The following is a 27,570-nucleotide window of genomic DNA, read 5'->3' on the forward strand; positions in this document are numbered from 1 at the left end:
ACCCATTCATATATCCCTTTTAAACAGTTCTCTCCCTTATCTGTTTCAATGCAATATACATCATTCCTGCCCTCCTTTTCTGTCTTCCCTCAACGCTGATGTCAGTCCCATTTTACAACAGTGGTCCTATGCAATATTTGTCCTTTTGTAACTGAGATACTTCACTCAACATAATGTCCTCCGGGGTCATATTACATATTTCAAGAGTTCCTTGTTTTTTAATGCTGCATAGTATTCCATTGTGTGACTACCAGAGCTTCTCTATTCATTTCGTTTGTTGATGGGCATTTGGTTTCTTTCCAGCTCTTTGCTATTTCTAACAAAGCCACAATAAACATGGGTGTGCATATATCTGCTTAGGTGGCAGTTATGGTTTCTTTAAGATAAACTCCCAGTAGTGGAATTGCTGAGTCAAATGGTATCTGTTTGCAACTTTTTGAGAAAGTGCCATCCCACCTTCCAGAGTGGTTGCACCATTTTACACTCCCACCAACAGTGAATAAGGGTTCCAGTTCCTCCACAACCTCGCCAGCATTTGATGTTTGCTGTTCTGCTAAATTTTGCTATTCTTACTGGGGTGAGATGATCTCTCACAGTTGTTTTGCCATCTTATAGTACTTTTAAATTGTGAACTGAAAACTCCAAATTCTGCCCTTGATCTTAAATATTTGGTGACTATTATTAACTTCTCATTTTCTTTCCTTTTGTGTTTTGTAGTAAGCCATGTTGGTTTCCTAAGTATTGTCCCTAGGTTCCTAGAGTTGTCATTACAGAGTTCCCCATGGCTTTAAAGAATAGAGGTTTCTTTTCTCACATTTCTGGAGTCCAGATGACTGAATCGGGCTTTGGCAGCACCACCGTGCTGTGGGCTCTAGGGGCACACCGTTCTTGCCTTCTGCAGATCCTTGTGGCACAGGCAGGACGGGGTTCAGACCTGTTGTTCCTAGGCTCGCTGAGTCGTACTCACCTCGATGACATGAGGCTGCAGAAGTGACTGAGAGTGTTTACTGGCCTTCTCACATACTCCCTGTGTGATTTTCATTGTGAAAAAGAAATAGATAAAATTTTTTTTCATGTTACTCTCAGTCAGTAAACTTTGAAAACATAGTTACAGAGTTAACGGTGGTTTTTTAAGCCACTGTTTCAACTAAATGTTTAATGTGATCTATTAAAGGTCAACTGATCATTGATCATTTCTTGATTCTGGTAATTATATTCCATAGAGAAATGAGAAGACAGAACAATCCTTTTAGCAACTCTCAAGTTTCCTAGCAGTGGACTCCTAAAATGTTTAAAATGTTGGCATTTCAGGGCAAAGTATTAGGAGGAAATAAACCCACTATATATGTATTCAATTTTTCCCTTATTGTGTATTTATAGTAGGATATCTCCAGAAATTGTTGTTTCACAGCTGTTGTTTAAAGACATCTCAAGGTCCTTTACAGTTTTTATGACAACTTAGAATGACTGTCTCTTATGATTAAAATAACATCGAAGTCATGCTGAGCATAAGATCAGGACTCTTTGGATAGAGAAATGTTGTACTAAAATGTTGGGTTTTTTAGAAATAAAAAATAAAACTATTAGCTTCTTTCATGTCCTACTCCATGAACACATAAAACTGAGTTTAAGATTGCTAAAAGAAAAAGCAGACTGTGGTATACACATGTGACAAAGAAACTGGGCTGCGTTAAATGCTGACATTTTTATAATTCATTTATTTCACATTTATAAAAGGGGAAATGCCATTTTAAATGTGGGTGCATGTATACATATACTCCCTGCCTATAAGAAAGATGATATATACAGAAAGTTACTGTCCTAGCAAAACTTAACTGGTTTTCATAATGAGTTTTATTTTAAAAAGAGCCTAATTTTCATTCAACACTAGAATTTACCTCGTTTTCTTAATTGATCATCACAATCTCAACCAAAAATTGCTATGGGAACTGACTCAGAGCCTATCCTCCAGAGGGTTTTCAGAGGCTGTAAATCACACGGGAGGAGCCTGTCTGGCTCTCTCCTCAGAGCGTCTGGTGGCTTCAGCCTTGGCTTGGGCTTGGCAGAGCAACTCTTCACCGCTTAGCCCGCATTGTTGTTGTTGTTGTTATGCACCATCAAGTCATTTGCGACTCATAGCGACCCTATGTACAACAGCCCTAAACCCTGCTCTATCCTGTGCCTTTCGCACTGCCTCTGACACACCCATCCCAATTACCCCAGTCACTCAATCAATCCATCTCAAAGAGGGTCTTCCCCTCTTGAGCTGTCCCTCCACCCTCCCAAGCATGGTGTCCCTCTCCAAGGACCTGTCCCTCCTTGCAAAATGCCCAAGTATGTCAGACAAAGCCCCAGAATCCTTGACTCCAAGGAGTAACCTGGTTTAACCCTCTCCAGGATGAATCTGTTTGTTTTCTTGGCAGTCCAGGGTACATTCAATACTCGTCTCCAGCACCACAGTTCAAAGGCATCAATTCTTCTGTCCTCCCTAGTCACTGTCCAACTCTGATGCATAACAAGTGATTGCAAAGACCATGGCCTGTATCAGGCGCACCTCAGTCTCCAGAGAGACACCATTGCTCCTGAGTACTTTAGAGAGGTCATTAACAGCAGACTTTCCCATCGCAATACGTGTTTTGATTTCCTGGCTGCTGGTGCCAAGAGTGTTGACTGTGGAGCCGAGCAGACTGAAGCTGTGAACAATCTCAATCTCTTCGCCATCCATCCTGATGCTACCGATTGGTCCAGTGGTAAGAATCTTTGTCTTCTTGACATTAAGCCTCAGTCCATACTGAAGGCTGCAGTCCTTGACCCTCTGCAGCAAGTGCATGAGGTCCTCCTTGGTTTCAGCAAGCAGGGTTGTGTCATCTGCATAACGCAGATTGTTAATAGATCTTCCACCAATCCTGATGCCACAGTTCTCCTCATAGAGCCCAGCCTCCCAGATAATCTGTTCTGCGTACAGGTTGAAAAGGTACGGACACAGGACACATCCCTGAAGTCCGCCTTTCCCAGTTTTGAACCATGTAGTGTTTTCTTCTCCGTTCTGACGACTGCCTCCTGGTCCAAGTATAGGTTTCATGTTAGTACAATCAAGTGTTCTGGGATTCTCATTCTTCTCAGAGTTAGCCACAGCTTGTTAGGGTCCACACAGTCAAGTGCCTTTGCATAATCAATGAAACACGGATATACATTCCTCTGAATTCCCTGCTTTCAGCCAAGATCCATCTAATATTAGCTACAATATCCCTAGTACCACGACCCCTTCTAAACCCAGCCTGGACTTCTGGCAGTTCTCTGTTGATGTGCTGTTTCAGTAGTTTTTGGATAATCTTCAGTAGAATCTTGCTTGCATGTGAAATCAATGATACTGTTCTATAGTTTCCACACTCTGTCGGGTCACCCTTCTTTGGGATGAGAACAAATATAGATCTCTTCTAGTCAGTTGGCCAAGTGTTTCTTCTCCAGGTTTCTTGGTACAACCTGATAAGCACGTTCAGGGCAGCATCTGTTACCTGAAATATGTCAATTGGTATACCATCTATTCCTGGAGCCTTATTATTTTGCTATTTCCTTCAAATTAGCCTGGATTTCTTCCTTCATCACCATAGGCTCTGGCTCATATGTTGTCTCATTAAATTCTTCTGTGTTTGCCAATTCCTTTTGACACAGTGACTCAGTATATCATCAAAAGGAATAGCATAATAGATGGAGAAAAGATTGACATTGCCAATTATTTCATTTTACTACACAACCACACTGATGGTAGTAACAGTTAAGTATTGAAAAGATGTGTTGCTTTAGGAAAAAGTACTGACCACCAAGGCCCTCTTTAATGTGCTAAAGAGTAAGGAGATCAATTTAAAGGCTAAGATGCACCTGCTCTAAGCTTTCACTTGTTTTCTATGCATCTGAAAGTGGAACAATCCATGAGGAAGACAAAAGAACAGTCAGTGCCTTTGAATTGTAATGTTGGCAAAATGTCTTCAATACCCAGCAAACAAATGTGATTGGACGAAGTGCAACCAGGGTGCTCTTTAGAGCCAAGGGTGATGAAACATCATCTCACATACTTTGCACATGTTGTCAGGAGGGGACAGTTCTTGGAAGGAGACATGCTAGGAGGAGTGGTATGTTTGTGAAGGAGAGTCAGACCTTCTAATTCATGGGTTGACACAGTGACTGTAACAATGAATGTGAACATAGCAGAGATCATAAAGAAGATGGCCCAAAATAATGCAAGATTTCAGTCTGTCTTTCATAGAGTCTCTGAAAATTGTGCTCCACTCAATACCACCTTATGACCACAAAAACTCATTGCCATTAATTCTGAACTGACTCATAGCCAACCCTCCAGTGAGTTTTAAGAAGGTGTAAATTGCAGGAGAAGCAATGGTGAGTTTGACCCACCTGGCCTTTGGGTTGGGAGCACAACTCCCTATCCACTAGGCCACCAGAGCTGCCTGTAACAACATCTTGACATGTGTCTGGAATATATGTTGGATTTTTAAAATGGTAGTTCCTGTATTCCTTATGGCTGACCTCGCTTTATACCCTAAGGAAGGCATTCTTTTTCTCTGAAGTCTACTAGGTAAAAGAGATCTAGTCAATCTTTTCCCAAAAAGTATTTTTCTTTTTTTTTTTTTTTTTTCGTATTTTTCATTTTTATCAAACAGATGTGAGAGGTAGTGCCTATGCCCTACAGGTCTTTTCAGACTTCCTGGAAGCAGGCATGATAGAGGAAAAAGTTTACAAGTCAAAGTCATTGCTCTGAAATCTTTCTCTTGTGAGGTGGTGTGTGACCTTTGGGCTAACAGCGCAGCTCTTTACAGAGTATGCCACCAGAGCCCCCCCCCCAGTTTTACTAATGTTAAGTCATCGTTGTTATGTGCCATGGAGTCAGGTATGACTCAAAATGACCCTATGATCAGTAGATCTGAATCTTGCCCTATTCTGCGTCATCCACACAATGTCCAAAATGCTCAAGGCCTTAGTTACAGTCACTACATCTGGTTGAAAGTCTTCTTCTTTCTCTTTCCTCTACTTTTCCCAACATGATGCCTTTTTTCACGGACTGGTTCCTCCTAACATGCCCAAATTATGTGAGATGAAGTTTCACCATCCTTGCCCCTAATAGGTACACTGGTTCAATTTTTCCAGAAGATATGCGTTTGTTCTTTTGGTAGACCATGGGATGGGCAGTGCTCTTCTCCAAGACCACAACTCAAAGTTATAAATTTTTCTGTCATCCTGACTCATTGTCCAACTTTCAGATGCACAACAAGTAACTGAAAAGACTATGTCTTGAATAAGGCACCCCTTAGTCTTCAACCTGACATCCTTGCTCTTTAGCACTTTGGAGAAGTCCTTGACAGATTTCCCCAGTGCAACACATCTTTCATTTCTTGACTGCTGCTACTATGAGTGTTGATTTTGGACCCAAGTGAAGTGAAATAATTGATAAAGAGTATCAGAAAAACTATTATAGTCTCAGGATCACCCTCTAAAAAAAGTGAATGGCAATGTGCCTTTGGCTAATCATGTAATCCTACCTAATGTATTGTGGATATCCCTGACAAATTGTCCAAGAGATCCCGTCTTTAACACTTCCCCCCCCCATTCATTTATGAAATACATTTCCTCCTGCAGTAAAACAAGAACATACCCCAAACCTGGTGAAGTATTTATTTTATTCTGTGATGGTGGATGTCCTTCACCATGGGATGTTTATCCCTCAGTAAACTTATTTCCTTTTATTTACGTGGAATCCATGATGTTTGTCCTCAGTTGTCACTAGGTGTAATCAGAAACTAATTAACTCGTGTATTATTACACTAAAATTATTAATTTTGTCTTATACCTTGAATTGATCTTTTATACATGTATGTTTTATAACATCACGTAGTAATCATTTGGAAAATACTACTTTCCTGAATTATTCAGACACTTTAAATATTGATCAAGTCAACAACCATTGCTGTCAAGTCAGAACTGACTCATAGCTCCAAACCCGCCACTGGATTTTCCCAGGCAATAGAAATCACATGGAAGGAGATTGCCCATTTTTTCCCTGAGGAACAACTAGTGATTCGAACTGCTTGCTTTGGGGTTGACAGCACAACTTTCTACTCACCAGGCCTCCAGAAGGGAGTTCTGATGGTGGAGGGGTAAGAACCTGCGCTGCAGTCTGTGTTGCACCTGGTTTGAAGCCATCAGCTGTCCCACAAGAAGAGGACGGGCAGTCTCCTCCTGTGCAGTTAAGTGCCTCTGAAAACCCACTAGAGAGTCAACTATGGGTCAGTTCTGACTGGATGATACACAGCAACACCTGCCTCCAGAGCTCCTGAAATGTTGATACATTGTATTATATAATGTAAAAAAGAATATGACTTCTTAATATTACTTTACACAGTCATAAAAAAAGTCAAAGGGGTTTTATGAGTTTGTGCCGTTTAAGACTACAGTGACTACTGGAGTAATTTGGGCCAATGTCTTTGCTTACACAAAGGACCCAACACTTACTCCCCAGCGTAAAGAATGAGACATAGAGAGGTGAGGTGATTTTCACAAGATTATATGGCAAAGACATGTCAACACTGGGCTAAGATCCAGGTGTCTGGTTTCTCAAACCAGTCTTCTTCATTCTCTATTCCTTTACTCTCACAATACCTTACAGTACTTTTAAAATTTATTTAAATAAAATTTTTATTTTATACTGGATTACTGACAACAACGACATTATGCTGTTGCTTATTGGTCCAGTGGTGAGGATTTTCCTCTTCTTGATGTTAAGGTATAATCTATCAATCCATCTATTTTTTTAAGGTATAATCTATATTCACGGCTGTAGTCTTTGATATTCTTCAGTAAGTTCTTGAATCTTGATACCACATTCCTCTTCATACAGTCCAGATTCTCAAATTATTTGCTCAGTAAACAGACCGAATAACTATGGAGGATGGACACAACCCTAATTAACACCTTTTCTGACCCTAAATATTACAAGTTATCTTCCTTTCTGTGAGAATTATTGCTTCATGGTTTAGGTACTGGTTTCTCATAAGTACAATGAAGTGTTGGGGAATTCTCATTCTTTAAAATGCTACCTAAAACTCTGTATTCTAGTCATGATGCTTTTTATAATAAAAAGTTATTTTTATTAAGAACAATGAATATATTTACATAATTTATTATTTTGTCTGTGGTGTACCATCGGATCAGATCCGAGAGGCACAGGAGGAGACTGGATTTGAACCAAATGCCTTTGGGATTGCAGCGCAGTTTCTTGCAACTAGGCCACCAGAGTTCCCTTTCCTCCCTCCCTCCTTCTCTTCCTTCCTTCCTTCCTTTCTTCCTTCCCTTTCTCCCTCCCTCCCCTCCCTCCCTCCCATCTTTTCCTCCCCTCCCCTCTCCTTTCCTTCACAGCAGGAGGATTTAGGCAGTTTGAACAGTTTAAACTAAAACATGGATTTTGTTGTTTGCTGTTGTTGATAAGTGCTGCTGAGCTGAATATGACTTATAGCGACCCTAAGAACAAAAGACCTACACTCTGTTCTATATCTATCTTCATTTCTCTAAGTTCATAGGCATGTGGTTTAGGAAGTGGCGGTCACTCCTACATCAAAGACTGTCTTAATCTGAGAACTCGACCAAACACTGTCCACCATGGATAAACATTATGGCATTTGACACACCAGTGGCACAGCATTCAGTATCACAGCAACCACAAGTTACCTCAGTACAACAAATTGACAGACAAGTACCACTTAGAAGAATGCTCATATCAAACACAAATAACACCAGGCCAAAGCGCCATAATACAAAGGCCTGCTGATCAGGTCCCGATTGACTCTAAACAAAAGGCTTCCAGCCCACTATTTATTTATATCAACATATGAATTGTAAACTTAAGATAGAAGAATTGAAGAGATCCTTCAATTACCTCTTCTCTAATTCTGGCCATATGGTAGATACTGTAGCATTAACGAACTGGTCAAGTCTACAAATGCCTTCAGACAGTAACAAGGATTTGTTTTATGGCAAACCCATGTACCATCTAGCATGCAAACACAAATTTTCATATAAAATAAAAAATGTGAGGCACTTTTGTGTACAATGAAAGAAAAAGACAAAAGTGGGGGAAAGCAATAATTGTGGAATAGACTGCAACAGGAACAGACTGTTCCTGGCTAGGGAACACTAAATTCAATGAGCACATAAGGAAACTCAACACCATGGCCTCAGGTCCATCACTGCCCTCTAACCTAACAATTTACCAGAAAAGACCAATGAGATAATGTTATACGTGCTATTTCATCAGTTCCCTAGGTTTAAGGAAGTGTGCTCTGCACCTGGGGGCTACGACGACGTTTCTGTTGAGTTTGAAAAAAGCTGGCAGAGAGAAGCTGCAAAGAATGTTTACCAGGATTTATGACTACATCGTCCATGCCATGAAGAGCACCAAGCCAACAAGTAACACTTGAGCAGTCTTTTTCAAAGGACTTGGATTTACATATAATTGTATCAGTAACTCTATTTAGGCCATTTTATAGTTGGGAGAAGAAGGGATAATGAAAGGAAGCTATTTGTGAAATAGTAGAATAATTACCTAGTCTTTAGTTTTAATGAGCCATAAAGTAGGAAGGCTTTTATTCTAGAAAAGAAATCTTTCTCAAATTTGTTTTCATTCTTATTGTGTTTCTTATGATCATTCCCATACATTGTGTCTTACAAAATTAATCACGACTGATCTATGCCCACAATTACCCCATCTTTTCAGATCCCCAGTGGATCTTTCCTAATTCCTTTGCTCCCTCCCTCCACCCACCAAATTCTGTGACCCTTCCCACCGACAGTCTCCCTCTCCCCCTCCTCTTCACTCTTTAGATATCCACACACATCTAACTGGTTACAATAACCTTTTATTTGTATTCTGGGAACAATTTTTTTTCTTAACATTTCTCAGTTTTAATATATATATAACAGTAAACACAAACAAAACTCAATAGTTTATGAGTATAAGGAAGTCTTGAGAAAGCTGGAGAATGGCCAATTTAAACAATAACTATTAAGAAGAAAAGATGTGTATCTTCTAGAACTTGCTAGAAATTAAAAAAAAGGCTTCAGGCTTTATTTTGCTCTTCTATAACTTCCTGGAACTAACTTTATTTCCTGGTTATGTAATCACACGTTAACCTTCAGCTTCACTTGCAGTAGCACCCTTCCATATGGGATGACGACGTACTTTCATAAACAGGGAGTTCTGGTGCTCCACCCCAGAGACACAAATAACAGAAACTCAACACTGACCAAGTTCCCTAAAGTTACATTTCCTGTAGTGGCTTAAATAAGCTGTGCTCACCACAGGAGGATTCCAAAACCACACTCTGAAATTATATCATACAGAAACAATCGCCTAAATTTCAAGTACTTAAGAGTACAAAAGCTAAATTTCATGTCTCTATGTGTCCTAAGATTGTGTTTTAAAATAAGTGGAGAGGTTGTACTACCTTGTTGCAGTAAATTTTATTAGAATAATTCTTCTCCCTCTCTCCTACTGTGTTGTCATAGCTGACCCTCTAGTGGGTTTTCAGAGGCTATAAATTACACACAAGGAGACTGTCCATCTTTCAGTGGAGCAGCTGGTGGATTCGAACCTCCTACTTTTTTGGGGGGTTGATAGTGTAACTCCTTACTCACTAAGATCACAAGAGCTGCCTGTGAGTATAAAATAGTCATTTATCACCAAAAGTAGTTTAACAAAAATGGAGGAGATATGGAAATTCAAAATCAAAGATTCCTGTGCTTATTAATATTAATGTAAAAAAAGCAAATCTCATGTACAAGGGAGCAAGTAGTTTTTGGTAATGAAAACTCAATCTTTTTACCCTCCAAAATATTAAGAAGACCAACATTCTAGACAAGAGGACCCCTAGAGCTTACAGTTACCATGTACTACATATGATGTGGTGAGAAGAGTAGTTTGTAACCAAAACTGGACTCTAGGTAAATGTAATATTCCTGGAGTGAGGTGATAGATTTTTCTCATCGCTGACTAACCATAATGACCTCAATCTAAATACGGGAACGAAGACACATTCACTGCAGCACTACCTCTAGTTCTTACTCATGAAGTCACGCTGAATTACAAAGAAAAAGGCACTTAACAAAGAGCTTTTCCTCAGTTATTTATAGAACATATTTACCATGTTCACAGAAGACAGGGAAGGATAATAAAGATACCAAATAGTTGAATTATAGCAGAGCTCTTTACTATTGTTTAAACTCTTGAATTATGGAAAATATATTGTTCAACTTTACTTACACCAGTCACTCTGCCACCAGAAACTTATGCAAATCAATTATATAAGGAAAAACACACATATGTGCACACGCTCAAGGCATGTACACACACACACACACACACACACACACTGAAGAAGAGGCTGATAATGAAACTTACTCATTAAATATTACTTTCTTAGATATGTCTGAGCAATGTTTTCCTCCTAATTTATTTAAAAGTAGGAGGTTCGAATCCACCAGCTGCTTCACTGAAAGATGGGAAGTCTCCTTGTGTGTGATTTATAGCCTCTGAAAACCCACTGGAGGGTCAGCTATGACAACACAATAGGAGAGAGGGAGAATTATTTTAATAAAATTTACTGCAATAAGGTAGTAAAATCCTATAGCCTTTATACTAAGTGATCAATTTTTCACTGGTGTGTAATGTGATAGGTAATGATGTACTTCTAATACTCTGCTGATTTAGGGCATTTTGAGTCTGTTGTTTTGTTGTTTATTGCCATCAAGTCACATACGACTCATAGCGATCCTATAAACAAAAGGCCTAAAGCCTTTCTATAACTATTATCATTTCTCCAAATTCAGAGAGTTTCCAGAGGCATGTGGTTTAGGAAGTGGATGCCACTCCTGCTTCCAAACCTGAATCAATCTGGGAGCTCCACCAAACACTGCCCACGATGGGCAGCCATTATGGTGTTTGGCACACCTATGGCACAGCTGTTCCATTATGGAATTTGAGATCCAAATGGCACAAGATTTAGTATCACAGCAAACCCAGACTATCTCATCACAGCAAATTGACCAGAGTGCTGTATGACTTAGAAAAACTTGAATCAGACAATCTTACGATCTACTATGCTGGAGATGAAAAGGTGAGGGAAAATGGGGTTGCTTTCATAGTTAAAAAAGTCATTGCTAGATTGGTCTTGATAATATCCATATGCATACAAGGCAGTCTAGTGAATATCACTATTATTCAGAGACATACACCAAAGAAGAGGAAATAGAAGATTTCTACCAACTTTTGCAATCAGAGATCTAGTGAACATGCAATCAAGATGCATTAATAATAATGGATGACTGGAATGCTACAGTTGGGAACAGAGAAAAAGGATCAGTAGTTGGAAAACATGGACTTGGTGACAGAAATGAAGCTGGAGGGAGACAGAATGATAGAATTTTGAACAAGCAACTATTTATTCATTGCAAATATGTTTTATAAGAAACAAAAATGCAGGCTATATACAGAGATTTCACCTGATGTTATGCATGGGAATAAAACTGATTACATCTCTGGAAAGAACCACTGGAGAAGCTCAATATCAGCTGTGAAAACTAGGCCAGGTGCCAATTGTGGAACAGACCACCAATTACTCATATGCAAGTTCAAGCTGAAGGTAAGGAAAATTAAATCTACCAAACCAAAATATGACCTTGAGTCTATCCTACCTGAATTTCAAAACAATCTCAGGAACAGGTTTGAGGCCTTGAACACTAATGAGGGAAGACCAGATGGATTGTGGGAGGATATCAAGAATATAATCCAGGAAGAATGCAAGGGGTCATAACAAAGACAGAGGAGAAAGAAAGGAACAAAATGGATGTCAGAAGAGACTCTGAATATTGGACTAGAGTGCCAAGAAGACAAAGCACAGGGAAGAAATAAAAAAAGTTAAGGAGCTGAACAGAAGTTTTCAAAGGGCAGCTCTGAAAGACAAAGTAAAGTATTATAATGAAATGTGTAAAGAGCTGGAGTAAGAAAATAAAAGTGGCTAACCTCACTCAGCATTTCTTAAGCTGAAGGAACTGAAGAACAAATTCAAACCTCAAGTTGCATAACTTAAGTATGCTTTGGGTAGAATAGTAAATTATCTAGGAAGTATTAAAAGAAGATGGAAAGAGGATAGAGTCACTGTACCAAAAGGAATTGGTGGACAAAAGAATTTCATGAAACAACATATGAGCAAGAGCCTGTGGTGATGAAGAATTTCAAGCTGCTCTGAAAGAACTGGCAAAAAACAAGACCCCAGGAACTGACTATATACCAATTGATAATATTTCAACAAGTAGATGCTGCCCTGGATGTGCTCACCAAGTTGTGCCAAGAAATCTGGAGAACAACCACCTGGCCAACTAACTGGAAGAGATCTATATTTGTTCCCATTCCAAAGAAAGGTGATCCGACAGAGTGTGGAAATTACCAAATAATATCATTAACACATTGTCGCACACTTTTAAATTGACGACCTTGCTTAGAAACACTTTTTTTCCCTTCAATATATGACCGTCATTTGCAGCAACATGTGAATATCACATGCAAGCAAGAGTCTGCTGAAGATTACCCAAACATGACTGGAACAGCATATCAATAGAGAATTACCAGAGTGCAGACTGGGTTTAAAAGAGGCCATCGTACTAGGGATATTGTAGCTAATGTTACATGGATCTTGGCTGAAAGCAGGGATTACCAGAGGAATGTCTCTCTTTCACTGACTATGCAAAAGCATTTGACTATGTGGATCACAACAAACTGTGGCTGACTCTGAGAAGAATGAGAATCCCAGAACACTTGATTATACTATGCAAAACCTATACTTGGACCAGGAGGCAGTAATCAGAACAGAACAAGGAAAAACTGCATGGTTCAAAATAGGGAAGGGAGTATGCCAGGGATATGTCCTATCTTCATACCTTTTCAATCTATATGCAGAACAGATTATCAGGGAGGCTGGGGTCTCTGAGGAGAAATGTGGCATCAGGATTGGTGGAAGATTCACCAACAATCTGTGTCATGTACACGACACAACCCTTGCTGAAAATGAGAAGGACCTGAAGAGCTTGCTGCAGAAGGTCAAGGACTGCAGCCTTCAATATGGGTTGAAGCTCAACATCAAGAAAACATATATTCTCACCACTGGGCCTACTGGCAGTATCATGATAGATGGTTATTGAGATAGTTAACAGCTTTAGTTTGCTTGGCTCCACAATCAACACTTTTGACACCAGCAGCCAGGAAATTAAAAGACATATTGCATTGGGAAAGTCTACTGTCAGATCTATCAAAAATATTGAAGAGCAACGATGTCAGTCTGGAGACTCAGGTGCACCTGATACAGGCAATGGTCTTTGCAATCACTTGCTATGCATCAGAGAGCTGGACAATGACTAGGGATGATAGGAGAATTGATGCCTTTGAGCTGTGGTGCTGGAGAAGAGTACTGAATATATCATGGATGGCTAAGAGATTAAACAGGTTTGTCCTGGAGAGGGTTAAACTAGGCTGCTCCTCAGAGGCAAGGATTCTGAAGCTTTGTTTGACATACTTTGGACATGCTGGGGAGAGTTGGAGGGATAGTGCAGGAGAGGAAGACCTCTTATGAGATGGATTGATCCAGTGACTGGGGTAATAGGGGTAGGTGTGTCAGACAAAATAAGACTGGCACAGGACAGAGCAGGGTTTCGGGCTGTTGTACAAAGGGTCGCTATGAGTAGCAGGTGACTTGATGGCACAAACAACAACAACAATTGTTTTAGGTAAGTATAGAGGCCTAGGTGTAGAAAGCTGCATACCCAAATAAAAAGGAAAAAGATTTTTTTTTTCTTGCATGAACTGCAAGAATTTTTGCTTAATGTTTTCTATTAAATGTGAAGGATATATTTACCTTACAATATCTGAATTTTCTTCTCTTTTCTGATCCTCCACCTTTCCCACCCTGATATATTTTTCTAAGAACTGGCCTCTCCTGACAACATTTACATTTTCCACAACAAGGCTCTCATGGATTGGCACAGTGACTGCCACAGTGGGCTCAAGCACATCAGAGATGGTGACAATGGTGCAGGATAGAGCAGGGTTCAGATCTATTGTTTGTAGGGTCACTATGAGTCATAGTCGACACTGTGGTACCTAACAACAATAGCAGCTAATAGGAAAACTGATCATCAGAAGGGAAATATGAAAGGATTGTACTACAGTGTTTAGTAGAACCACAGCCAGAGACTCTTGATATTGTGTCTACCTACTTCACACTTATCGACATGGTGTGGTTCAAGAGATCACATCATCATGCCAAAACGAGATCGTGCAAAAATGGAGGGTGACCTCATTATCACATAATTGTCAAATGATAACACTGCATAACTACTAAACCACTGAAAATTATGGCCATCCAAATTGACCCATACTTTAGCCATTGGTGCATTAGGATCATCTTACACCTGAGTGTTCATTACCATCACATGTACATTAAATGCACAAAAGAGTGGAATTTTTTACGTTTGTCATAAGTGAGAAATACTAGTAACAAGATGGTTGATAAGTGGGAAGTGGCTATAAACTTAAAAGGTTTATAATACAATTATAATCCAATACTAAATGATACCCACATCAAACCAAACCAAGTGCCATCTAATCAAGGTTGACTTACAGGGACCCATCACAGCTTTCTGAGGCTGTACATCTCTCTGTTTGTTTTGTTTTTTTAATTAATTTTAATCGAAGTTTACAGAGACTTAGGGTTTCCAGTCATTCATTGTTGTACTTTTCTTCCTGCCAACCCCTTACCCCCAATTCGATCTTCTCTTTGAAAAGTAAAATAAAAATTCTTTCATTGTTATACAATCCCTCCCCTTCAAGTCCACTTCACTGTGCAGCCTTCATTCTGGTCTCCTGTCATGACAATAATACCTAATCATATATTCCTTTTAAACAGTTTTCTCTCTCATCTGTTTCAGCAGTATACATTATTTATCCCCTCTTTCTCTGTCTTCCCTCAACCCCGAGGTCAGTTTCATTTTACAACAGTGGCCCTATGCAGTATATGTCCTTTTGTGACTGAGATATTTCACTCAGCATAGGGTGCTACAGGGTCACCTATTTTGCATATTTCATGAGTTCCTTGTTTTTCAATGCTGCGTAGTATTCCATTGCGTGAATAGACCAGAGCTTCTCTATCCATCCGTTTGTTGATAGCACTTGGGTTGTTTCCAACTCTTTGCTATTGTGAACAAAGCCGCAATAAACGAGGCTGTAAATCTTAATGGGAGGAAATCGTCCATGTTTTTCTCTTGGATAAGCTGGGTAATCCTAACTACAGACCTTTTGTTTAGCAGTGCAAGATCCTATATACCATGCCACTGTTGTTGTTATGTGCCATCGAGTGGTCTGTGACACATAGCAACCCTATGCACAAGAGCTCTGAACACTGCCCTATCCTAAGCCAATCTCACCATATCTGACACACTTAACCTCATTATCCCAGTAATTGTGTAATTTCATCTCCGGGTTCTTGCTCTCTTGCAATGTCCCTCTACCCTTCCAAGCATAATGTCTTTCTCCAAGGACTGATTTCTCTTGAAAACATGTCCAAATTATGTTAGGCAGTAAAAGTCCTTGCTTCTAAGAAGCAACTTAATTGCATCCTCTCCAGGACAGATCTATTTGTTCTCTTGGCAGTCCACGGAATTCATCAGCACCACAACTCAAAGGCAGCAATCCTTCTTCTTGGTCACTGTCCAGCTCTCTGATGTATAGCAAATAACTGTAAAAATCATGGCCTGGATCAGGTGCACCTTAGTCTCTAGATTGATATCACTGCTCTTTAGCACTCAGTAGAGGTTTCTGACAGCAGATTTTCCCAATGCATTTTGTCTTTTGACTTCCTGACTGCTGGTGCCAAGAGTGTTGATTGTAGAAATGAGCAAGCTGAATTGTTAACAATCTCAATGTCTTCTCCATTTATATGGTGCTGCCAATTGGCCCAGTGGTGAGAATCTTTATCACTTGATGTTTGAGCTTCAGTCCATACTGAAGACTGCAGTCCTTGACACTCTGCAGCAAAGGCTTCAGGATCTCGTTAGTTTCAGCAAGCAAGGTTATGTACCATAGTTTTGCATTTTTTAAAAAAAATTTTAATTTATATCGGTTCGTATACATTGTTTTTCACATTCAATCACATTGTGTTTCATATAACCATTCTAATTCATTGTATTTTATAAAATTAATCACCATTGAACTATGCCCACTATTATTCTGTCTTTCCAGATCCTTGCCTGATCTTACCCATTGCCTTTACCCCTCTTTCTTCTAGCCACCAGATTGTGCGATCCTATGATGTCCCCCTCCCCCCACTCCGGTTGATTCTCACTCCTCTGCTCCTACCCTATCTTGGATCCTCAAAAACGTTTTAATAGTTATATTTCCCACCCTACAATAATGGTCTTATACAGCATTTGTCCATATGAAACTGAGCTTGTTCACTCAGCATAATGTCCCCAGTCTCTCCTAAGTTATGTAGCAATTTTCAAAATCATTGCTCCTGAATGCTGCGCAGTATTTCATCATGTGAATGTACCACAATTTCTCAGTCCATTTGATTGTTTCCATATTCCTGCAATTGTAAATAATGCTGCTATGAACACTGGTCTAAAAATCTCCATTGGTGCCTTAGTTTTAATTTCCTTAGGGTATATTCCCAGGAGTGGAATAGCTCAGGCATAAGGTATTTCCATGTTCAGCTATTTGAGGAAACATCAAACTGCCTTCCAGAGTGGTTGTACCATTTTACAATCCCACCAACAGTGCATGAGAGTTTATATCTCTCTCCATCCTCTCCAACATTAATTGCTTGCTGTCCTGTTAAACTTTGCCACTGCTATTAAAGTAAATGGTATCTCACTGTGGTTTCGATTCGCATCTTTGATTTTGAGTAATTCTTCATGTGTCTGTTGGCCATTTGAGTATCTCCCTCTGTGAAAAAGTCTCCCCATATCTTTTGCCCATTTCGTAATTAGGTAATCAGACTTATTCTTGTAGTGGCTCTCTAGTGATCTGCAAACTTTTACTATGAGAATCTTTTCTGAGATGGTATTGTCAAGTGTTTTTTTCCCAGTCAGCAGGTTTTCTTTTTACCCTGTTGAAAAAATTTTTAATACACACAGGTATTTAATTTTTAGAAGGTCCCATTAATCAATTATATTATCCTCTCCTAGTTGTTTATTTTTGACTGTATTGTCTGTCTCTTTAAACCATAAGCTAGGCCTTCTAAGCTTTGTTTGTTTCTTAAGATCTTTACAATTTTGAGCTTCACGCTTAGGTCTCTGACTCACCTTGAGTTGATTTTTGCATATGGTGAGAGGTGCGGATCTTGTTTCAGCTTTCTGCAGGGAGCAGTACAGGTGTACTAGTACCATTTGTTGAAGAGGCTGTCACTTCCCCATTTGATAGGTTTTGCTTCCTTGTCAAGTATCAGTTGACCACAGATATTGAGTTAATATCTGGGTTCTTGATTTTGTTCCATTGGTCAGCGTGTCTGTACCATGCTGTTCTTGTTATTACACCTAAATAGTACATTCTGAGCTCAGGGAGTGCTATGCCTCCCACTTCATTCTAGTTTTTCAGAAGTGTTTTGTTTATTCGAGGTCTCTTTCCTTTCCAAATAAACTTGTCAATTGTCTTTTCTATCTCTTTAAAAAGTGAATTTGGGGGAGTCTGGCCTAGTGGCAAGAAGCTGCACTGCAATCCTAGAGGTACAAGGTTCAAATCCATCAGATGCACTCCTGGAGAAAGAAGGTCAATCTCCGATTTGATGGTACACACATACACACACACACACACACACACACACACACACACACTTCAAAAAAAAGTGAATTTGGTATCTGTATTGGGATTGCATTAAAAAAATGTAGATTGCATTTGGTAAGACTGTCATTTTCACTATATTGAGTCTTCCTAGCATGAATGGGGACCATTTTCCCATTTATTTTAGTCTTTTATTATTTGTTGCAGAAGTGTTTTGTAGTTTTGTCTTTTGTGTCTTTTGTTGTTGTTGTTGTTATGTGCCATCGAGTCGTTTGCCACTCATAGCGACCCTATGTACAACAGCCCTAAACCCTGCTCTATCCTGTGCCAATCGCATTGCCTCTGACACACCCATCCCGATTACCCCAATCACTGAATCAATCCACCTCATAGAGGGTCTTCCCATCCTGTGCTGTCCCTCTACTCTACCCAGCATGATGTCCCTCTCTAAAGACCTGTCTCTCCTTACAACATGTACAAAGTATGTCAGACGAAGACCCAGAATCCTTCCCTCCAAGGAGTAGCCTGGTTTAACCCTCTCTAGGATGAATCTGTTTGTATTCTTGGCAGTCCATGGTACATTCAATACTCTTCTCCAGCACCACAGCTCAAAGGCATCAATTCTCCTTCTATCCTCCCTAGTCATTGTCCAGCTCTCTGATGCATAACAAGTGACTGCAAAAACCATGGCCTGTATTTGTGTTTTTAGTTAGGTTTATTCCTAAATGTCTCAATTTGTGGTTGTCTATTATAAATGGTTTGTCCTGGAGAAGGTGAAGCCGGAATGCTCCTTAGAGTCAAGGATTCTGAAGCTTCATCTGACATACTTTGGGCATGTTGCAAGGAGTGACTGGTCCTTGGAGAGAGACATCATGTTTGGCAGAGTGGAAGGGCAACGAAGGAAAGGAAGACCTTTGATGAGATGGATCGATTCTGTGACTGGAGTGGTGGGAATAAGTGCATTTGAGATGGCAAGTGACTCAATTTCCCATAATAACAACAACATTATAAATGGTATTACTTTATTTTCCTTCTCTTTGTTTTGTTACTGTAGAGGAATCCCACTGACTTTTGGACATTGATCTTGTATCTTGCCATTCTACTAAACTGGTCTGCTAGCTCTAGCAGTTTTTTGGTTGAGTCCTTGTGGTTTTCTGAGTATGTTATCCAATTATTTGCATATAGAGGCAGTTTCACTATTTCTTTGCTGATCAGGATGTCTCTTACTTCCTTCTTTTTCCATATTGCTCTAGCAAATACTTCCAATACAATATTGAATAGGAGTGGTGACAGTGGGTATCTTTGATCCCAATTTGCAAGAATCCTTTTAGTCTGTCTCCATTGCGAATGATATTGGCTCTGGGTTTATGTATATACTTTTCACTATGTTGAGGAAATTTCCTTTTATTCCTATTTTGCTGAGTGTTTTAATCAGGAAGTGCAGGAAGGGATATTGGATTTTATCAAAGGCCTTTTCTGCATCAACTGCTAGGATCTCATGGTTCTCATTATTTGCTTTGTTAATGTGATGAATTACATTGACTCTGGGAGTGTACTTTCTTTGTCTATTTTTTTAAAATAATTTAAGTAGAATTGGTGATAGATTTTATCTGAATGTTTGATAGAATTCAACTGTGAAGCCAACTACTGGTCCAGGGTGTTTTTTTGTGCGGGAGTCTTGACTTTCTCAATTTCTTCTTTTGTGATCGGTCTGTTCAACCTGATGCACTCCTTTCCTGATTTTGAGCCACGTAGGCCCCAGGAATAGATGGTATACCAATTGAAGTATTTCAGCTAACAGATGCTGCCCTGGATGTGCTCACCAAGGTGTGCCAAGAAATCTGGAGAACAACCACTTGGCCAACTAACTGACTGGAAGAGATCTATATTTGTTCCCATTCCAAAGAAGGATGATCCAACAGAGTGTGGAAACTACAGAACAATATCATTGATTTCACATGCAAGCAAGATTCTACTGAAGATGATCCAAAAACGACTGGAGCAGCACATCAGCAGAGAACTGCCAGATGTCCAGGCTGGTTTCAGAAGGAGTCGTGGTACTAGAGATATTGTAGCTGATGTTAGATGGATCTTGGCTGAAAGCAGGGAATACCAGAGGAATGTCTATCTGTGTTTCATTGACTATGCAAAGGCGTTTGACTGTGTGGATCATAACAAACTGTAGCTGACTCTGAGAAGAATGGGAATCCCAGAACATTTAATCGTGCTAATGCGAAACCTATACTTGGACCAAGAGGCAGTAGTCAGAACAGAGCAGGGTAACACTGCATGGTTCAAAATTGGGAAGGGTGTACGCCAGGGATGGGTCCTGTCTCCATACCTTTTCAACATGTATGCAAAGCAGATTATCTGGGAGGCTGGGCTCTATGAGGAGAATTGTGGCATCAGGATTGGTGGAAGATCTATTAACAATCTGCGTTATGCAGATGACACAACCCTGCTTGCTGAAACTGAGGAGGACCTCATGCATTTACTGCAGAGGGTCAAGGACTGCAGCCTTCAGTATGGACTGAGGCTCAATGTCAAGAAGACAAAGCGTCTCACCACTGGACCAATTGGTAGCATCAGGATGCATGGCAAAGAGACTGAGATTGTTCACAGCTTCAGTCTGCTCGGCTCCACGGTCAACACTCTTGGCACCGTATTGCAATGGGAAAGTCTGCTGTTAGGGACCTCTCTAAAGTACTCAAGAGCAACGGTGTCTCTCTGGAGACTAAGGTGCGCCTGATACAGGCCATGGTCTTTGCAATCACTTGTTATGCATCAGAGAGTTGGACAATGATTAGGGAGGATAGAAGGAGAATTGATGCCTTTGAGCTGTGGTGCTGGAGAAGAGTATTGAATGTACCATGGACTGCCAAGAAAACAAACAGATTCAGCCTGGAGAGGATTAAACCAAGCAACTCCTTGGAGGAAAGGATTTTGGGGCTTCGTCTGACATACTTTGGGCATGTTGCAAGGAGGGACAGGTCCTTGGAGAGGGACATCATGCTTGGGAGGGTGGAGGGACGGCGCAAGAGGGGAAGACCGTCTATGAGATGGATTGATTCAGTGACTGAGGTAATCGGGATGGGTGTGTCAGAGGCAGTGCGATTGGCACAAGATAGAGCAGGGTTTAGGGCTGTTGTACACAGGGTCGCTATGAGTCACAAATGACTTGACGGCATATAATAACAAGTGTTTTTTTGCTCTATTCTGAGTGCTTCCTGGTCCAAGTAGAGGTTTCACATGAGCACAATCAAGTGTTCTGGGATTCCCTTTCTTGACACGATTAGCTACAATTTGTTGTGATGAAACACAGAAAGACCTTCTGGTACTCCTTGCTTTCAGCCAGGATCCACGTGGCATTGATGTCCTGTGTGCTACGGCCTCTTCTAAACCCAGCTCGTACATCTGGCAGTTCTCTTTCAATTCCAGTCAATTATGGATCATCTTTAGCAGGAGTTTGCTTGTGTGTAATATTAGTGATACTGTTTGATAACTACCCCATTCTAGTAGTTCTGATATAGTAGTAAATAGCTTCATATTGCTCTTCTAACTATTTATGGTCTTGTGGCTCATACCTCATGGCTGGGTGGGGATATGGAGTTGCATTGCCAACTCAGAGGCAGGCACATGGTTTAAATCTACCAGCTGCTCTATGGCAGAAAGATGGGTAATCTCCTCCTCTGTGATTTACTGCCTCTCAAAACCTACTCGAGGGACAGCTAGGAATAGGTTTTGACTTGAGGGTATTAACAACATGTAAATAAAGAGTAGAGTATTTCCAGGTACTTATAAGAAGAATTAAAGAATTCTATAATATTTGGCTGAGAAGGACCAAGAGCCAAGAGCAAAGGACCAAGGGCTGGGGGTCAAGAGGATCCTATCCTAAGCGGGCCAAGAGGACCTTTGTATTACTGAGAAAGTTGCCCTGCATTAAAGAAGGGTGATTTTGCATACACTTCTTGATTCTAATCTCAAGTTGTAACCTGCTACCTCCCTAATAAACCTCCATACTGTACATGTGATCTGTGAGTTCTTTACGGCCAGTGCAACAGTTTCTCAAGCCCAGAAGATTAATAACATGCTATGGGAGAGATGCTAGTTTAAAATTCAGTATAAAGAATAGATGAAAGTCAGACATCTGACCTCCACCTCACAGAAATTAGCCTTTGATTGATGATGAGCTTAACTTCTTTTCCACCTTTTATGAAGCTGAACAAAATCAGATGTACTTGTGACATTTTCACCACAGTAATAAAAGAGAAGAAAAAAAAATCTGAAAAGCTAGTCTATTCTTTCTTACTAAAGGTTTTAGCTCTGGTGGCTGAATGGTAAGAAGTTTCTTATCAAGGCTTTTCACTGTGGTGGCTAAGTGGTAAGGAGCTGTACTGACAACTTAAAGGCATGATGTGGTTCAAACCCACCAGGTGCTTGGTAGGAGAAAGATGGGCAATCTCCTCCCCTGTAATGTAGAGTCTCTGAAAGCACACTGCAAAGTCAGTTCTAAGTGGGTTCCAACTTAATGCAACTTAACAACCTCTTTCTAAATCAATGTGCTTTGAAATATTTAAATGGCAAGTATTTTTCTCCCTTCCAAATTATAACAATACAGCTTCAAAATTTGCTTAATTAACCCTGAAAGAGTAATTTTTCTTTTGATCTTTAAAATGAAGATTTACATTTACATGTAAATGGTAACACTAGGACTTAGTATTAAAAATAAGTATCATAGTTTAAATAAATTGCCCAAATTAAAACCCTCCATCCTGTTACATATCTTTAAACAAACAAGTTACCACAGGGCTTAAGTTTTACTTTCACAAAAAGCTGACATAATATTTCAGTATAAAGAAAAAACAAAGGTTTAAGATATATTTACTATATAGATGAAACTCTATACTTTCAGAGACCTGGTGGCACAGTGAGTTAAATGTTAAGCTGGTAATTGAAAGGTTAATAGTTTGAACCCATTGTGGAGGAAAGGAGACAGCCTGTTTCCATAAAAATTTTTGGCCTCAGAAATCCTAGGGGGTAATTCTACTGTCCTACAGGTTTGCTATGATTTGAAATCTACCCAACAGTAGTGTGTGCTGTTTCCATTCTTTAGTCAGAATGTGTAATAAACACTGGAGACAGAAATTTGCCTTTCTCCTTTTTCTCTCAACATAATTTTTTTTTTAAATTGGTGAATTACTTATTTATGGAACAACAGGAATGGTGAATTCACTTTTACAATCTTATTGCATTCACAAACCAGATTGTAGCTTGTAGGGCTGAAATTCTAGATGGCAGATACACTGTTTCTCCATTTACTCTGATTTTTGGACACAACTTTGAAATTCTGGGAACAAAATAACCCACTATGATACACCTATCACCAGTAAAGTGAGTAGGACACTAGTTAACTCACCATTTTTTAGGTTTTGATAGTAGTTTGTATTTGCTGTATTTCACACGCCATTCGAGAACTTCTTTACACCGCTGGCAGACTCCATCATGAAGTTTTGCATTAATTTTCTTAAAAGAAATAGAAAACTGAACTTAGAATTTTACCCATCTAAGTAAACATTTCTAAATGCAAGAAAAAGGCCTATTTAGGTTTTTTTAAAAAGTAATATTCTAACTTTAAATTAAGTAGCATTATATATTGTTGCTGTTTCGTGCTGTCAAGTCATAGGAAACTCATAGTGATACTATGAACTTTTGTTAACATTTGTATAACTTTCATCTTTTTCGAACTTCACAGGGTTTCTGGGGATAAGCCATTTCAGAAGTGAATGCCACTCATGCTTTCTTATATAATATTTATTTTACATCTATTACTAATTTCATCTGATTATTTACAAATGCAATGGATCTTAACTAGAATGTAACTCAGAATCATCTAGAAAACTTTCTAACCTCCCGACAAATACATTTTGAGGAAGTCTTTACGGCTAATTCTAGAGTTTTACATTTATCAAAACTCTACATTTAAGATCTCTATGTGTATTGCATGCACATTATACCTGAATAAAAAAGTCAGTAAGAAAATAAATCTTAATTCATGTTTTAAATCTACTGTTTCAGCTATTCAAATTCTACCAGTGAGTTAGAATTAAACAGAGAAATCAGATAGTCTTGAATTACCAGTCTACAAGGGAGAGGAGATACTATGAAAATTGAGAAAGGCGATGGTAAGAAGCAGTCAGAAGTATAAAGCATTTAACTGTCCAACTTAAATTAACCCTTTTGTGTTTCCATGCACAGAAAAATGTTTTTGAAAAGTTACCTTTACAACTTGTTTCTTTTAAAGCAGGAAAAAAGTATGCATGTATGAATGTTTGTGGTGAAAAGGGAGTTTTATTCATCACCCAATGAGAAGCTGACACCCAGTTGTATCCCCCTAAAGTGTATAAAAAGAGCCAACTTTGTCTGCTCAGGGTCCACTCCTCTGTCTCCTGCGAGAGATACGCGTCGGCCCGGAGCTCCGCAATAAACCTCTTCCTCTTGCTGTTGCAAAAAAAAAGGGAGTTTTAGGAGAGAAAACACTAATTTTCTCTTTAAAATTTGTAGGGAAATAAGGAAGATTTTAAAATGTCATAGGGAGCTCTGGTGGGCTATAGGCAAGTGGATAGAAAGTTGCCAGCCACTGTGTGGGAGAAAGACAGGCACTTTCAACCTGTGTGATTTAGGGGCTCTAAAAAAACCCCTGGGGGGTCAGCTCAGAGTGAGTTCTGACTGGATGGCAATGAGTTTGAAGTTCTGATACATTTTCCACAGTGATTTTATTTTTATGCCTACTTGTTTAATGCAAAATCTAGATACACATTTTCACTAACTACTCTGAAAATAATCTACTTTGGCTGTAGAACTTGGTCTCTATTGTTGTAATAATGAGAACATTTAAAAGTGTCTTTCTTTCTTTTTTTTTTTTTTTAATTTCTCCAGGGGACAAAGAAAACAATCCAAAAGCTACAATTCCTTTGGGAGGTTATCTGATAGCAAGTTTAGAGGTCATCTGCAAGAAAACCAAACCTTTCTAATCAGTGCTTGTATTTTTCAAAGGTATAAACAAAAAGGCAATAATAATTTGACACAGCATTTATTGTAAGAGAAAACATTTCAAGGGTATATTTTAAAAACCATGAATAAAATAGAAATTATGCTTGTCTTTGGTGAAAATACATTTTGTTATTTATTAATTGAGAACTACAGAAACTGAGGTAATGGGAGTGGAGGACAGGAGAAGGGAGGAAAATGTACAACAATGAATGGATGGAAATCCAAGTTCTCTATAAACCTTCAATAAAATCTCCATAAAAAAAAAACACACACACACAACAAAACTAAGACAACTACTGTTACTAGGCATGTTGTTGTTGTTAGGTTCTGTCCAGTTGAGTATGACTCATAGTGATCCTATGAATGACAGATCTGAACCCTACCCTATCCTGTGCCATCCTCATCATCTCTGACACACTGGAGCCTATTGCTGCAGTCACCATGTCTATCCATCTTGTCGGGGTCTTTCTCTCTTTTGTTGACCCTCTACCTTTCCAACCATGACGTCCCTGTCCAAGGAAGAGCCTTGAAGATGTGCTATCCCTGCCTCCAATGTGCACTCTGGCTGCACCTCCTCCAAGACTCATCTGTTTGTTTCTTGGCAGTCCATGGGAAGTTTAGCACAGGCACTAGTTTCTTCCTGATGCAGGGGCTCTGGGAAAATAAATTCAGCATGCCATGACCACAGATCTCTTAACTGCCATCAGAAGGGGAAATATGTGCTCACATGACAATCTCCTCTCCTTCCTCAAGCCTGGCTGTTGTGTACAGAGGTTGCAAAGAAATACGCAGAACCGAAGTCCATTTCACCATCTGCTCTCATGATCTCTGTTGCTTACTAAAAAAGTGTTGCTTATTTTTCCATAACTCTAACAAATGAGAACACGATAATGACTGTGAATGACAATTACAACATGAACACTTTCTAATTAGAATATCCTCAGAATAGAAAGCATTTCATTACCTTAAATTGTGTTATATAGCATGCTCTGCCTGTTAGCATGACTTGGTTTCTTATTTGGATCCAATTTCTAATGAGTTCATCTGGATTTACAAAACTACATAGTTTTGGAACTGGTTTCTTTAGGGTGGATTGACAGTGAAACAAAAGAGGTCTTTGTAGGAACTTGTCCTGTAGTGATGTGTGAAGCCGTATAAATGGAGAGGTTGTACAGGGTTCACATGATCAACAGGCACTACTACAAAATTAAGCTTGATTTTCATGGTAAGAAAGAAATGACAAGGGTAGAAGAAAGAATGAACAGACTTTCCCCTTAAAAATAGTTTCCAAAAGAAACAGAAATTGTGCACTCTGATTCACTATGTTTTGGCAAACTAGAAGAGGAAACACATTCCAGAGACGTGATCAGTGAAAGCTAAATCCTAGTTCTAGGAATCATCCAGCCTGGAGCAAAGGAGATGGCAATCCTAACTTACTCATGCCTGCGTCTACAAACAACCAAGTTATAGCAATTAATTCTAATATATCACTCATAGTAAAAGATTGTAAGCTATTAAGTTAAAAGCTTCTTCTTTTTGTTATGTGCCATCGAGTTGCTTGTGACTCACAGTGACCCTATGTACAACAGCTCTGAATCCTGCTCTATCCTGAAGCAATCTTATTGTCTCTGACATACCTACCTCCATTCCCCCACTCACTGAGTCAATCCATCTGAGTCATCTCATCCAGGGTCTTCCTCTCTTGCGCTGTCCCTACACCCTCCCAAGTACGATGTCCCTCTCCAAGAGCTGGTCCCTCCTTGAAACATGCCCAGTATGTCAGATTGAGCTTCAGAATCCTTGCTTCCAAGAAGCAATCTGGTTTCACCCTCTCCAGGTTACTAAGCATGTTCAAATACAAACCCAAAACTTGGGTTTTAGAAGTTTTAGAAGGCAGAAAAACTTTCAAAGATCATTTAGCTTATTATTTGACAAGTTACAGATTCTTAAAGGAAAAACTGCTCCTTGTCTCTCAAGTGAATAATATTTTTCTCCTAATTTAGAACAAATTTGTTGTTAGTTGCTGTCGGGTTGATTCTAACTCATGCAAACCTACGTGTTACAGAGTATAAATCTGTATGTTGTTAAGTACCACTGAACTGGAATGGACTCATGGCTGACCCCTCCAGGAGATTTTCAGAGGCAGTAAAAGGCAAGGGAGCAGACAGACTATTTTTCTCCCAACAAGCAGCTGATGGAATCAAACTGCATGCTGTTGTGTTGGCAACAAGCTCCTTGCCACTAAACTACCAGAGCTTCCCTATGTATATACTCTTGATTCTTGCCCTGTCCCACAACATCCTCATAATCTCTGATTTGCTCAAGTTCACTTTTACACTCACTTTGTAGTCTACCATGTTGAAGGTCTTCCTCCTTATTTGGCTCCCCACCAAACCTAGCATGATGACTTTATCCAAGGAGATAAATACACACACACATGCACGCACTACATATCATCAAGTCAGAACTGACCCATTGCTGACTCTCCAGCAGGTTACTAGAGGCACTTAACAGCTTGAAAGGAGATTGCCCATAACGTATACTGCATTGAAACAGATGAGGGAGAAAACTGTTTAAAAGGGATATGTGATTAGGTATTTTTGTCATGACAGGAGTCCAGAGCGAAGACTGCA

General features: G+C 39.6%; 1 protein-coding gene across 1 annotated transcript in view; it reads right to left on the reverse strand.

Moving 5' to 3' along the window:
• The window catches only part of LOC102868568 (chromosome unknown open reading frame, human C9orf85), an 85,945-nt gene that overhangs the window by 8,203 nt on the left and 50,172 nt on the right, over positions 1-27,570 (reverse strand). Inside the window, exon 2 of the mRNA XM_006894385.1 lies at positions 23,304-23,410. Within this exon, the coding sequence (XP_006894447.1) occupies positions 23,304-23,410 (107 nt within the window). The remainder of the gene's footprint in view (positions 1-23,303; positions 23,411-27,570) is intronic.

Source organism: Elephantulus edwardii, unplaced genomic scaffold (genome assembly GCF_000299155.1).
Source record: "Elephantulus edwardii isolate Elephantulus edwardi_28Jun2011 unplaced genomic scaffold, EleEdw1.0 scaffold00141, whole genome shotgun sequence".
NCBI lineage: Eukaryota > Metazoa > Chordata > Mammalia > Macroscelidea > Macroscelididae > Elephantulus > Elephantulus edwardii.